General features: G+C 46.7%; 1 protein-coding gene across 6 annotated transcripts in view; it reads right to left on the bottom strand.

The window, feature by feature from the left end:
* Positions 1-15,660, bottom strand: part of LOC147361519 (uncharacterized) — a 296,232-nt gene that overhangs the window by 86,940 nt on the left and 193,632 nt on the right. For all 6 annotated transcript variants that reach the window (XR_015138032.1, XR_015138031.1, XR_015138036.1 and 3 more), the window contains one exon: positions 14,746-14,819. Coding sequence is in view for 1 of the 6 variants with exons in the window: in XM_086329267.1 (XP_086185393.1) it covers positions 14,746-14,819 (74 nt within the window). In the remaining 5 variants the exon portion in view is untranslated. The remainder of the gene's footprint in view (positions 1-14,745; positions 14,820-15,660) is intronic.

Here is a 15,660-nt window from a genome sequence, read left to right as displayed (position 1 = left end):
AATGCTGTGGAAGCCAGTGAAGGCAGGGTCCCTCTAGACTGCAATGAGCTCAGAGAGCCACTCAGTGATGAAAATCTGTCTTAGTCCAGGAGGTTTGAAATTTACAATGGAATTATGTTTCATTTTCATGTCTTGGGTTACCAGTTCCTAGGCATTTCATTTTCAGAGACAAGTAAAGTTGGGGAAAACAATAATTAAGATTGGTTGCAAGGTAGGCTTGTCAGCTTTTAATTTTTGACCAAATAAGTTGGCTAAAAACCAATTCTCATTTATTCTGACTATCATTTCAAAAAGTAAAGGCCACGCTGATTAGTCTTTTTTGGGAAAGGACACTTGTCCTTAGTAAACTAACATATATATGGCACACATATATTTTTATTATGCATGAGATGTATAGGAGCATCACTACTGTTTTCTTCTATTGACTATAGATGAGTAAGAATTTGTCCCATTCTATCCCCAGTATGGGGCTGGTCTGGGGAAACTACTGTCTTGGAGAATAAATTTAGCTTATTCGAGTACTGTCATGGGTTTATGTAAACTAGTCTGGGCCTGGAGAATCCCAGGGACGGGGGAGCCTGGTGGGCTGCCGTCTATGGGGTCACACAGAGTCGGACACGACTAAAGCGATGCAGCAGCAGCAGCAGCAGCAGCAGCAAACTCACATAGCATCTTGGTATGGTAGATGTGATTTGGTCCAAACTTTTTTTTCCCAAAAAAGAAACAGAAGCTTTATAACCTGAGCAAAACCACAAAGGTGAAGTCAGTATTCGAATCGAGGCCCATCTACTCAGAAGGCCATGGTATTTCTCTCCCACATCCTCAGTTATTATTGAGAGGTACACGCCACTGTGGATTCCCAGGTGGCTCAGCGGTAAAGAACCCGCCTGCCAGTGCAGGAGATGCAGGTTCGATCCCTGGATCAGGAAGATCCCCTGGAGAAGGAAGTGGCAACCCACTCCAGTATTCTTGCCTGGAAAATCCCATGAAGAGAGGAGCCTGATGGGCTACAGTCTACAGGGTCACATACAGTCAGACATGACTAAGCAACTGAGTACACACACAAACACATCATTGTACCTGCAAGAGACCTTGATGTCATCTCCTGAAGCCTCTAATTTCACAGAGAAGACCAAGCTATGCTGAGATTGACTCCTGGCCCTGAGCTCTCTCTGCAGCCTTCATGAGCTGGGTGGGCTTTATGAGAACCCATACGCCCCTCTCTTGATCCCAGGTCCTAGCCACTGGGTGGGGGTGGGGTGGGGTAGCGGGGGGAGACAGGCCCCTGCGGCACCACCCAGATGAAGCCTGAGAAGCCGGGATGCCACCCCAAAGCCTGGTAGCTCTGGATGTGACTCCAAGCTGGCCCAGGAGGCTCACTCCCCACAGGAGGAAGAAGCTGGAAATAAGAGGCTCCCTGGCAACGGCCTCTACCCAGCTCAGGCCATGCCCTGAGGGATGAGGGACCACAGGGACAAAGGGGCATTGTGTGAGAGAGAGGGAGGGAGTATGGGGAGAAAGGCACTGGCAGTTTCTTCCTCTCTGTGAGCCGGCCTCACCCAGCTCCTGGGAAAGGAAGGAGCCACCATAAGGGGGCTGGACACCCACCATATATAACAGGAGAGCCGAGCTGATTGATTTAGTTGCTAGATTTCCTCCGAGCAATAAACAGTTCCATTTAGCCTGCATTGTGTCCTCTGATATAATGCCGCCAGGTATATAGACACTGCCTTATCACATGCCCTTTGAGCAGTAAGTCGCTCAGTCGTGTCCAACTCTTTGCAACCCCATGGACTGCAGCCCGCCAGGCTCCTCTGTCCATGGGGATTCTCCAGGCAAGAATACTGGAGTGGGTTGCCATGCCCTCCTCCAGGGGATCTTCCCCACCCAGGGATCAAATCCAGATCTCCTGCATTGCAAGCGGATTCTTTACCGTCTGAGCCACCTTCCCTTCAAATGCGGACATTTTTAAAGAGTCCGATAACATTTTTCTGAAAGGAACCCCCCAACTCCTTTTTCTGTTCTCTAAAAAGAAGAATAGAATCATTTGTTTCCCAAAGGGGGCCCTCCGAAAGTGGCTGACAGAGGAGCAGACTCCATTTTAATATCATCTTCTCTTTGCTGAATTGTGTCTTCGTTTTACACTGCGGCTTTATTCTCTGCTCCTTTGACACAGCCAGCTGCCTTTCACATTCCAGCTCAGAAACAGGCTGGCTTCAGGCGGTAACAGGCACCAGCTTTCAAAGCCCTGGATGACTCACGTTAGCCTGTGCAAGCCTGTGAGTCCAGCCGGCGATTCCTGGACTTTTGTTTTCCTTGATGAAGCGCATTCGTGGGTGCATAGCTCTTAGTACAAAAACAATGTCTGCTTAAGGACTTTGCCTTCCCATGGGGTGAAGTACAAAATCACAGAGTGGAATGTCTGGCTCATATCACGTTTAGGTTCATCCTGTTATCAACTCAGCAGACGGAGGAAGTGACATCACGCGCCCAAGTTCTCCTTTGAAGCTGGAGGGGCAGACCGAGACCTTGTCTGTAGCGCGGCACTCCAGGCAGGAAACATTACTCTCGGACTTTTCTGTTAAGCTGTCTTAGAAAACAATAGGTCGGGCCATCAGATTCTGAACCAGAAGTTTGAATTCCATCGTGCGAATGGTGAAAAAGGCCTTCTGTGGATTCTGCTCTTAGCCAGGAAGGTGACGGAGGAGATCTGTTTCCCTGAAAGTCTCTCTCTCTCTTTTGTTTTCCCAAACTTTTTATTTTGTGTTGGAGGGGTTTCCCTGGTGACTGAGACAGTAAAGAATCTGATTGCAATGAGGGACACCTGGGTGAGATCCCTGGGTTGGGAAGATCCCCTGGAGAAGGGAACTATAACCCACTGGAGAATTCCATGGACAGAGGAGCCTGGCAGGCTGTAGTCCATGGGGTCGCAAAGAGTTGGACACGTCTGAGCAACTTTCACTCCCTATAGCTAGTTAACCATGCTGCGATAGTTTCAGGTGGACAGCAAAGGGATTCAGTCGTACATATGCATGTATCTGGACTTCCCTGGTGGCTCAGTGGTAAAGAATCTACCTACCAAGTAGAAGACCTGGGTTTGATCCCTGGGTTGGGAAGATGCTCCTGGAGGAGGAAATGGCAACCCACTCCAGTATTCTTGCCTGAGAAATCCTATGGTGGAGCCTGGCACGTTACAGTCCATGGAGTCACAAAAGAGTCAGACACAACTTAGTGACTAAAAAACAACAATATATGTATCCATTTGCCCCCAAACTCCCCGCCCATCCAGGCTGCCACATAACATTGAGCAGAGTTCCTTGTGCTATACAGTAGGTCCTTGTTGGTTGTTCATTTAAAATATAGTCCCTAAGAGTCTTGACATTTAAATCCTGTTGTACGAAGCACAAAGTATGCAACGGGTAAGCAATGCTCAGTGGAGCAGGCTTTCATGAAACCAGTGGAGCAAGTCTAACACTAGTCGCCCACGTCTCTCTTTGCTGAAATATTCCAAGCTTCTCCACCCGCCATGCCCTGATCTGTTTGCTGGCTGTTCTTCCACTCCTAAGTAAATGTGCTTTATAAACTGGTTATTTGGGGTTTTTTTCTCGGTGAGTGACAGCTCTGGGAACTCTCAGTGTGGATCTGAACAGCATGCAAAATCATTTTACTTTTAAGACAAAAGACATTAGCTTCCCATAGCTTTCTTGGCTATCTCTACCTCTCTTCTCTTCCCATCCTGCTTTCCTTCCCCTCCCTCTCCGCAACACCCCCTGCCCCCCAAGGCACTAAATAAAATGCTTAGAAAACGAAGGGCACAGCTGCCCTTCCTTCCCATTAAGACAATCAAGAATGATGGTGAATTTAATATATTTGATTAGAGAAACTCCAATTTGGTGCACTTGAATCAGCTGCCTTTGTCTTCAGCTCCCAATGGCCTGATTTCAGTGGAATGTCCTCTGCTGTCCACTGCCAGCTCCCTGGAGTGGGGAGAAAATTCAGCTTCTGAAAGCACTTGCTTGGCAGCCTTAGAAGCAGAGTATTTGTGCTGTGGAAGATGCCAGGCCCCGTTTCTCACTAATCAGAGGGCGCACTTCATTCAAACATGACCACTTACTGCTGACCCTCGACGCTGTAAACCCCTGGGTCCTCTTTAGCAATGTTAATGTTTCGTGGATTTTATGGCTTTTCTTTGCCCATATTCACTGTTAAAATCCAGGCCTGAATCCTGTTCAAACAGCCCAGGAGACTCTGGCGCTCCGATTGTACAGAAATTCAGAGTAATAATTGCATTTACATATGGAGTTCCTTTCATCCAAAGAACAAGTATAACCCTCACAGAAAATAAGAAAATGTGTCATAATTTCCCCATAAGGTGTTATTAAGAGAGTCTGAAATACTGCCCGGGCAATCCCTACCTTCTAGGATGCTTGTAAAGGAATTGGTCTCGTGGGGGGTTTCAAGGCTTGGAGAACAATGCTTACTTGCACTTAAGGTCTGTAGTGATTTTTAGGAAGAGCTCTCATTCAATATTCTAAATAAATGCACGTTCAGCAAATAAGGACAACAATGAATTAAGGGGGAGATTTACTCTGAAAGGTGGATTGGAACTCTACAAAAGTTCACAGAGGTCTCTTGAATCCATTTCATTTCCTACCACTGCCAAAGTCAGAGATTACTCTTGAGAGGGACAGGATCACCAGGGCTGTTAAACTCGTTTCCTACACTTTTATAGAGAAATCATTTCCTACCCTTTCATAAAGAAAAAGTCCCACGTCTCCTGGTGTCCACCCCACAGGGACCACCTAGTCCAACACCGGCGCAGATGACTTCTCCTCCTGGTTCCATGGTGGGAAGGCACGGCCAGGAACCACAGCCAAGCTAGAAATAGCATCTGGGTTGCTGGGTTCCAGCATCCATGCCGGATCTGTGAGTCAGCCTGTCAACAGCACTGATAAGGTGCGCACCGAGCCTTGCTAGGCCCAGGCAGAGTGACCCAGGACGGAGGACAACCTGTCCCCACCAGGCCTGGGTGAGCATGGCACCAACATCCTGGGGCTGGGTGAGGTGAGGAGGTGAGCCCTTCCCTTGAGACCAGTGTGTGCACAGCAGTTTTGCAGACAATGCAAGTCCGAGTCTTCCTAGGAGGCCTGGGCTTGCTTTGGCTTCACCCTCCAGGGCCTTGTGGTCCTGGAGCAAGAAAAATGAGCTCAGCCTTCTAAGCTGGGCCAGTTTGCTGAGGGCAGTATCAGTTGCTAAGGTTCAGAGTCCAGGGGCGGGCCTCCGGGAGGAGGTTTGGAGCCGACCCCTGTGAGCCAGGCTCACACAGTAGCCCCTACAATGAGTAAGAGCCCTTTGTTGGCAAAAACACAACCACCACATACAGCTGATTTTACCTCCCTTTTCGGTGGAAAAGTCGAGTTTTCAGAGCCCTATTGTATAAGAAGGAATATGAAAAGAATTTTGCATCCTCTTATGGCATTGTGTTATAATAATGGAATGCTGTCTCCGCCCCGTCTGGCTGACGGGGGTGGGGGGTGGGGGGGCCAAGGCCTTGCCAACGATTATGTGGTTCCTTGGCGTGTGAGTGTCACTGTGGGGACAGCTTCCTGAGCCTGAAAGAGGCAGTGAGGGCTTCAAGCTGAAAAGAAGGCCTGGCGGGGGGGGGGGGTGCCCAGCCCCAGGGCCCCCTCCTCCTACACAGACACACGCACACACACACACACACACACACACACACACACACACACGGGGACACACCCCTCCCTGGGGCAGCTTCACTCCTCCTGAGAGTTCTGGGGACCGCCTGGGAAGTTTAATACAACTGCAGCTGTACGAGCTGCTAAGTGTCTTGGACACCACACACAATGGGTTCCAGAAAAGAGAAACAAAAACGCTCTTTAACCAGCATGCTGCATTCGGTGGGGAAGAAACCAGAGTTGGGGGCAAAGGGTTTTCCTTGACTAATCAGAACAGGGGCACCCATTTCTGCCCTTCTACTCTGCTGAGTAATGAAAGCTCGTTTCCCCCTGAGCAGAAGCATCTGACCGGGACTCTCCAGAACTGACCATTTCAGAAATGAGTTCTGAAGGGCCGAGGGAAAATCAGCGGTGTTTTGAAGAATTCTTCAGGAGGAAATGGTGACAGGTCCTTTTCCACCCCATCGTCTCCGGAACCGAGGGACGAGACGCCGGAGTTCATCTGCAGCGGGAGGGCTCGGTGTTAGACGTGAGGAAAGTTTTCCAGACAGAGGAATGCGTGTCTGTCACTGAGAGGATGTTGGGACATTGCTGAAGAGTGAATGTGTCTGCCCGGTTCTGTGTGGTGAGGGGCAGAGCCCTGGATTCCAGGGACCCCCTGGCTGGGGAGGCCATGATAACAGCGTTCTGTTTTGTTTTGAAATTCCTAGTTGTTAGGCTCCTGTCATCACAGCTGTTCCTTAGAATCACCCTATTTGGCAGGAGAGCACGGCCTTTCGAGTCCTCCTGACCGATTCCGGCCTCCCCAGCCTCTTTCTCCTCATCTGTGTTTAGGAAATGCCTCCCCGGTCACCTCTTCCTCTCCAGCTCACAGATTCCAAGGGAGGAACAATGGCCATCAAGGGCGTGTCTGGCTGAGCTGTTTTTCTTTTCCTTTTTCTTCACGGACTTCATTCACTTCCATGTATATTCTCAGCAGCCAGGCCAATCCTCCTCCACACGAGGCTGATGTCAGCAAACCCAGGAAGCTTTCCAAGCCAAGAAGGCCTCTGACCCAGGAGGACGCGGTCATGGATCCCCTGGCCAAAGCGCTCTGTGTCCTCAGGACATGGGAGGATGTGACCTCAGGAGTGGCTGCCCAGAGGCCACAGGCTGCTCGCCGGCTGCAGCCAGTCCAGGAGATCGACTTCCTCAAAGCAAAGCCAGTGGAAGATGGCTGCCCATCTCCTGAGACTTTAGGGGCACAAGCTGAACAAACGCCACCTGCCATTGCTCTGCCTACGTTGAAGTGGAATCGAAAGAAAGCAAATCTGAGACTTCCCTGGCTGTCCAGTGGTTAAGACTTCGCCTTCCAATGCAGGAGGTATGGGTTCAATCCCTGGCTGGGGAGCTAAGATCCCACACGCCACGTGGCCAAAAATTCAAATCATAAAACAGAAACAATATTGTGACACATTCAATAAAGACTTTAAAGGGTGTCAAAAAATCTTTAAAAAAAGAAAGGCAAATCAGATCTCCTTGGATTGCCTAAAGCACCCATTCATATCTGTTCTGTCAGGAATCTGTGCCCAAGACCAGCACCCTGCTTTCTTGATATTCACCCGCCGACTCCCACAAACCAGCCCTGGCATAGTCTATTCCACTGAACATGGGCACCAAACCATCCAAGACATCTCCCAGCTTCCTCCCTCTCCAACACCCCTCCTTTCTTTCTCATCAACTTCACTACCAGTGTATCTACAACTGCTCAGATGCACAGCAACTGACCTAAAAGTGCTCACATATACCCCTTTCCCTGTGGGCAACATTCTACAACCAATCTGCTAAGTTTACAAAGAGAAAAGTTATTTCAATAAATGCAAACATTTGTTTTCATACATATGATATGTCTGCAGAGCTTTTGTATCATTGACACAGGGTCATGGATAAGAAAGGAAGGAATTATTATTTCAATTAATCCTATTATCTGAATTCGTAACTGGTGGTGTTGAATTAGGTTCCTCTACACATGGAATACAAAGCAAAGAAATGTGCCTTTAATTCGGAGAATATTTGTACTTAACATTTAAGATCATGTTTCAAGATGTGCCTACCTCTGGCCATCACAACAAAGTCACAGAATCACTGCTTCTCTTAGACACAGACGTCCATCAGATTGCTCACCTCCCACAGGCCCTCACAGAGGACAATATGGTACCCACAGGTCAAGGGAGAGGATGACAAAGGCATGCCTGGCTTACTCTCATGCACTCCCCCTGAAGATTTGAAGTGCATCAAAGATGCCATCTGATGCTCAGAAGGAGGTAAGTGTGAGCTCTGATACCCAACGTGCTTCTGACTTGCATTAACTACTCTCCAGGATGAACAATCCAATGAGATATTTGATGCTTACCAGTCAAATGACCCAAACTCAGGGCAACACATATTAAAAATAAGTCACAGATGGTGAGTTTCTTGAGCATAGAAACAGTGTCTCACTCCTGTAAGTATTCTCATTGCCTGGTAAAATTCCCGTTTCACAGTAGTTAGCAGTACTAGCTGCTAAATTCATGCACCTATACATCTTTAGAAAGTGAAAGTGAAGTTGTGTCTGACTCTTTGTGACCCCATGGTATAGCCCACCAAGTTCTTCTGTCCATGGGGTTTTCCAGGCAAGGGTACTGAGTGGGTTGCCATTTCCTTCTCCAGGGGATCTTCCCAACCCAGGGAATGAATCCAAATCTCCCGCATCGCAGACACGCTTTACCGTCTGAGCCACCAGGGAAACTTAATCTTTTCCAGAAAAGATTAAGAAAACCACCAGAGAATTCCAAGCAGGTAAGAAGCAGGTAACTTTGTAGGAGGATGGATAAATAGGATTTGGTCCTAAACATTCAGAGAGAATGCAGGCAATGGATTAGTTGTGAATTTACCTGCATCATTCAGTATCTGTACTCTCAGATGGGCATGATAAGAAAAACTGACCCAGGGACCTCCCTGATGGTCCAGTGGTTAAGATTTCACCTTCCAATGCAGGGGGTATGAATTTGATCCCTAGTTGGGAAGATAAGATCCCACGTGCCTCATGGCCAAAAAACAAAACATAAAACAGAAGACAAATAGACTCAGCCAGTACCTAGGATAAGGAGGCCCAGGACAGCAAAAATAGGAAAAACATATAACTTGATGGGTACGTAGCTCCCAGAATGCAATCTGCTCTCATACCCTTCACCTCATAATTATATCTCTCTGGAATAAAGGTGGGGGGGAGCATCCCAGGTGGCGCTAGGGGTAAAGAACCCGCTTGCCAATGCAAGAGATGTCAAGAGACATGGGTTCAATCCCTGGGTTGGGAAGATCCTCTGGACGAGGAAATGGCAATCCACTCCTGTTTTCTTGTCTGGAGAATCCCGTGGACAGAGGAGCCTGGCAGGCTACAGGCCACTGGGTCACAAAGAGTTGGGCACGACTGAAGTGACTAAGCAGGCACCCACGGAATAAAAGGAATTCTTTTGGGGCCAAGGTTGTAGGCTGAGTCTGGGTATTTCTGGAGGGGAGGAGAGCATGCATGCGGCCCCTGAAAACGTGCATGTGTCACTGGAGACCTGCCTGCCCCCCGGAGCACCTGTGAGCGAGAAATGGACTGATGATCATTATAAGAAGCATTGCTGCTAGTATTATCAGTCTGTGCACTCTGCAGCGTGTCTAGGAATTGAACTGAATGATGAGCATAAAGAAATAGTTCCGTAGAACACCTGCGAAAGAAATATGTAGACAGATGCAGAAAAAGTAAAGGAAGGGCTTGTTTAGATTCGTAAGCCTTTGTCAGTGTTAAAGGGCTTTCCTTGTGGCTCAGACAGTAAAGAATCAGCTTGTAATGCAGGAGACCTGGGTTCGATCCCTGGGTTGGGAAGATCCCCTGGAAGGAGGGCATGGCAACCCACTCCAACATTCTTGCCTGGAGAATCCCCATGGACAGAGGAGCCTGGCGGCTGCAGTCCATGAGGTTCCAAAGAGTTGGACATGACTGAGCGACTAAGCACACGTCGGTGTTAATGAGAAATCGATGGTGTGGCATCAGATGTTGTATTTATAGCACACTAAATAAACCTTAGATAAGTCTAGACCTGGCTTCTAGAAACTTTCTTTCAAAACCAAAGGAGTATAACTGAGACAACTGCAATACACACAGAAATCAAAAAGTACATTGAAACGTATAGAATTATAAAAGAGATGTTTTAAAATACCCTGGCCATGACTACAGTACCTGGGACTTTCTCATTTAAATGAGTAATAACAGTGACTTCACCAACTGATATTTCTATGTTCCTAAGGGGTGGGCAAGACTGAAAAAGCCACCCAGCTATCCACTGGCTTCAAATAACATAGAAAGGCAGCATTTCTAAGGGACAGAACAGGAGGGAATAGGACAGGATGAGGGAAGAGCATAAATAGGCTCGTGTCTCAGTGGAAGGTCTGAGGTTTACCACTGTTCCATCGACCGCAACCAATAAGCTGATAACGATGAGCCCTTAATGCACAGGCCGCCTCTGACTAGTGTCGGCCCAGCGTGCAATCGTCTAAATGATACCACAACAATGCCAGGGCACACATTAAGCTCTTACTGTAATAGCTGGGCTGCTAAGCGGGAGACGTGGAAGGAGACAGAGCAGGGGAAATTAAAGATACCCTGGGCTGCACGTGTCCACTGCTATCAAGCCACGGGGCTTGTTCCATCGGGCCACAAAGCGATGACAACAGGGAAGCAATTTACCAAAAGGTTGCTGGTGGGATCTCTATTTTTAGGTTGAAAGACGGACCAGACCAAGAGTGAAACCTGATGTAAACAGCGGACTTCGGGTGATAACAAAGCATCAAGGTAGGGTCCTACATTGTAAAATGGAGCCACTCTGGAGCAGTATGTCGGCAGGAGGGGAGGCTGTGCGAGTCAAAGGGAGGGAGGCAACGGGAAGCCTCTGTGCCTTCTCCGCAGCCTGGCTGTCAACCTGAAACTGCTCTTAAAAATAAGATCAGGCATAAATAAATAAACAAGGACTTCCCAGGTGGCGCTTGTGGTAAAGAACCTGCCAGCCAATGCAGGAGACATAAGAGGTGCAGGTTCGATCCCCTGGAGGAGGGCATGGCAACTCACTCCAGTGTTCTTGCTTGGAGAATCCCACAGACAGAGGAGCCTGGGGGGCTACAGTCCATAGGGTCGCAAAGAATTGGACACGACTGAAGCAACTTAGCATGCACACATAAGTAAATAAAGTCCAAAAACGGGCAAGGATAAATCATGGTCTTTCCAGCAAATGTAGGGATCTTACATATCAATCAACCTCATCCAGTGAAGAGCTCAAAGGATGTAGTGTCAAAGGTCAACAGGTGACTGGCTCTAACCATCCCACTTCCTACTCCAAAGAAAAAGTGACTCCAAAATTTGCCCTATGAATGTATTTCCAAGCTTCATAATCTTGTATTTTAACCTTCAAGCATCTTGAACGAGTAGCTGATTTTTTTATTATTGCCATGACTCTAGACGAGAACCTTGTTTCCTATCCCTGCTGTAACAAATATCAACCAACAGCAGCTAAAACACCACCCATGTGTCATCTTGCAGTTTGGGAGCTCGGCAGTCTGGGATAGGTCTCTGCAGACCAAAGGCAATGTGTCGGTCGGCTGGATTCCGTTCTGGGGGCTCTAGAAGAGAATCCTTTATCCTCCTCATTCAGGTTGTTAGCAGAATTCCTTGCAGTTATGAGACCAGGAGCTCTGTTTTCTTCACAGCTGTCCAGCTTCCAGAGTCATCAAGGTCCCTGGCTCACTGCCCCTTCCTCCATCTTCAAGGCCAACAGTAGTGGGTTGACGGGTCACATCCTGTCTCTCTGGTCCACACTTCCTGCCTCTTCTTTCACTTGGTGGTGGTTTAGTTGCTAAGTCCTATCCAACTCTTGTTACCCCATGGACTGTAGCCAGACAGGCTCCTCTGTCCATGGGATTCTCCAGTCAAGAATACTGGAATGGGTTGCCATTTCCTTTTCCAGAGGATCTTCCTGATCCAGGGATCAAACCCGGGTCTCCTGCATTGCAGGCAGATTCTTTATTGACTTAACTATGAAGGAAGCCCCTTCTTTCACTTATAAGGCTGGCGTATGATCAGAGCCCTCATCTGGATAATCTCCCCAACTCAAGGTCCATACTTTAGGTCACAGCTGCAAAATCTCTCAGCCATATAACATGTAATATTCATAGGTTCCAGAGATCAGGGCAGATATGTCTTTGGGGAACCATTACTCTACCTGCCACGCTTTCCTTGCGTGTGTGTGAAAGTCACTCAGTCGTGTCTGACTCTTTGCGATCCCGTGGACCATACAGTCCATGTAAGTCTCTCAGCCAGAATACTGGAGTGGGTAGCCGTTCCCTTCTCCAGGGGATCTTCCCAACCCAGAGATCGAACCCAGGTCGCCTGCATTGCAGGTGGATTCTTTACCAACTGAGCTATCAGGGAAGCCCATGTGGTCCTGCAACCACAGTGCTTTTGGAACTTCCTCCCTTAAAGTCACTTTCAGCACTTAAATGCTAAGTGTACCTCATTCTTACGTGACCATTCTGCAGTGTTTGACATTGACATTGACATGATCTGTTTCTTGAACACTTGGCTTCCACTTGCTATGATGCTGTCTGCTCTTCTTTCACCCCTCGGGCTATCCCGTATTGAATCCTTCATCCATTTCTCTGCCTCCTCTGAATGCTGTGGCTTCCCCTAACCTCCAGGACTATCCAGCTCTCCCAGTCCTTAGTTCTGAATCATAACAGCTTTCTGAGCAGCTCTGCTTGGGTCAATTGGAGGCTCCTTTTCACCCAGACCTGACCATTTCCTCTTCCTGTATTATCTACGGCAGCACCAAACCTCCTCCCCCCGTGACTGGTCCTTAGGAGCCATTCTCTCCTCCTCCTCCTGGCCCTTTCCCACACCCCTCCACCCAGTCAATCTTCATGCCCCGTCTGTCTCACCTCCTGAGGATCTTTTGTATCCGCCCTGTCCTCTCTCTTCCTGCTGCCCCACTGTACTGTTCAAGCTCCCAATATCCATCCTTCAATTCATCTAGCAGCTTCTCATCCTTGTATCCTGTTCCACTCACTCCCAGACTTTCTGCACATTCAGACATAGATGTGATCTTGTCACTACTCTAAAAGCATTGTTTCCTCCTAAATGTGCATTGACAGAGGAATGGATAAAGAAGACAGGGTACGTTGTATACAATGAAATATTACTCAGCTGTTAAAAAGGATAAAATAATGCCATCTGCAGCAACGTGGACGGACCTAGAGACTGGCATGCCGAGTGAAGTCAGACAGAGAAGGAATACTGTATAACATTCCTTATATGCGGACTCTAAAAAGACGTGATACAAATAACTTATTTACAAAGCAGAAACAGATTCACAGACTTAGAGAACAAACTTATGGTTGACAGGGGGACGAGCTAGGGGAAGAAATAGCGAATTTGGGATGCACAGGTACACATTGCTATATCTAAAATGGATAGCCAGCAAGGACCTACTCTGTAGCACATGGAACTCTGCTCAGTGTTCTGTGGCAGCCTGGATGGGAGGGGAGTTTGGGGCAGAATGAATACATGTATATGTAGGGCTGAGTCCCTTTGCTGTCCGTCTGAAACTATCGCAACATTGTTAATCGGCTATATCCCAATACAAATAAAAAGTTTTTAAAAATCTGTTGCTGTTCATTGCCTAGCCCATGGTGGACACATCTGTGCGTGCACAAGCGTGCACATACGTACACACACACCCCTAGCCTCAAGTTAGGAGCTAGGCTTATCACCTGTGCTTCTCCCCCTTGCTGTTCACATTCACAGAATGGTCTGCAAACTAGCCCCATCTGCATCACCTGGGAGCATGTCGCTGCTGCTGAGTCGCTTCAGTCGTGTCCGACTCTTAGCGACCCCATGGACTGCAGCCTACCAGGCTCTGCGGTCCATGGGATTTTCCAGGCAAGAGTACTGGAGTAGGGTGCCATTGCCTTCTCTGTGGGAGCATGTTAGCAATGCAGAATTTCTGATGCCTCCTCAAACTCACTTAATCAGAATCTGCATCTTAGTGAGATTCCTGTTCAAATTCTATGCACATTAAAGTTTGAGACACATTGTTCTAGCACTGTGCTGTCCAGAGTAGTGAGCTTTTGAGTATGGAAACATCTTCTAGAAATTATTTTTATGTGTAATCTCCTCCATCTTAACTTAGACTTTGACACATATTTTTATGAATCACCATTTTAGCAAATCATTCCTACCATTCATGCCCCTGTGCTTTTGCTTACATACTACTTCCTCTGTCTGGAATAATCTTCCTTCTCCACTGACTGAAACTCGTTTCTGCACCCTCCAGCATCACCTCCTCCAAGAAGCCTTCCCCACACCTTTAAACAGACCATTGCTCCTATCACCACACTCTTGTAGACAAGCTTATGGAATTGTTCATTTCCGTGTTTATCTTTCCCATTAGTTTGTGGGCTCCTCAGGTATGAGAATCGTGTTATCTATGTGTCCTCAGGTTATATGGCACAGTGATAGTTTCTTAGCTAAACAAATGAATGTCTAACTTGAAAAAGTCAGCCCAATCTCAAATACTTTTCTGTTTTTCATGTCTCTATTCAAAACCAAAGACCCAGAAGACAGATTAACTAAGTGAAGTGGAGACAGGCAATCCACTGAAGAAAAGAGTTCAAAGTAATCATGGTAAAGATGATTCAAGAACTTGGGAAAAGAACAGATGCATAGAGTGAGAAATTGCAAGAGGTTTTTAGCAAACAGGAAAAATAAAGAACAACCAAAGTGAGTTGAAGAATTACAATAACAGAAATGAAATATATCAGTATATTAGAAGGAATCCATAGCAGAATAAATGAGGCAAAAGAACGAATTTTTCAAAACCATAGAGAGTTACTTTTTTATCTTTTTCCTCAGGCTGCAGGTTCTGGCTGATTTCTAGGTGACATCACACCAGCTGGACAGAGAAGTGAAAGCAGATAGGGTTTGATCCTCACTTACCTGCAACCAACCTAGGGCATTTCTGATCCGCTTCCCATCTTCCAGCTCTGTGTCTGTTTCAACATGTAGATATACTATAAAGAAGAGAGAAAGACAGATGTTTAGAATCAAATGCTTAGCACCTGTTGCTTTGGCCAGATTTTGAGCTTAATAAACGCTTCAAGACCATGCTCAAGCCCACATGGAGCAAAACCCCCAGTTCACAGAAACTCATTTTGTTTTTCCATTTGCTCCAGAGTAACATTGGCTGATTCTGACCCTAACTGGTAAGCCACTAATGGGCATTAAGCTCCTTAGTGGTACAGTCTGACAACTTAAAGCAAAATGCCAACTAATAAATTTTTCAGATGGGCATATTTCCTTAAATCATTTACAATGAAATTTGCTATGTTCACAGAGGTCAAAAAGACATATTGTTGTACTAAATCCATCTCTTCACATGAAACTTGTGTTCTGTCTATCCTATAGGGTTATCCTGAAGGTCTAATGAGATAATAATGTAAAAAAAAAAAAAAGAAACTAGACATGTTACAATTCTATACAAATGTATGCATATCATTCTCATTAATAGCATTACCATAATTTTAATGACTCCTCAGATTTCACTTCTTCTGGTGATTGGTCACACGCCTTCTACACTTCTCCAATATTTCTTTTTCTTGTCTGTCTGTTCTTTTTCTCACCTTCTTTGTGAATTTGAGAGGGGATGCACATCCCTTAAAATACAGTCTTTATTAACCTAGAGGAGTGTGAGGGGAGGGTCGAGTGAGGGGACATACGTATACTCATGGCTGATTTGCATTGTTGTATGGTAAAAACCAACACAACATTGTAAAGCAATTATCCTCCAATGAAAAATAAAAAATAAAGATACAAAATTAAAAAAAAATAGATACAGTCATTATATAATGCACA

The sequence above is a fragment of the Bos grunniens genome, chromosome 12, assembly GCF_055505025.1.
Source record: "Bos grunniens cultivar Pamir isolate PY7600 chromosome 12, Bosgru_T2T1.0, whole genome shotgun sequence".
Taxonomy (NCBI): Eukaryota; Metazoa; Chordata; class Mammalia; order Artiodactyla; family Bovidae; genus Bos; species Bos grunniens.
Note: the sequence above shows the minus strand (reverse complement) of the source record. Positions and strands in the feature narration are given on the sequence as shown.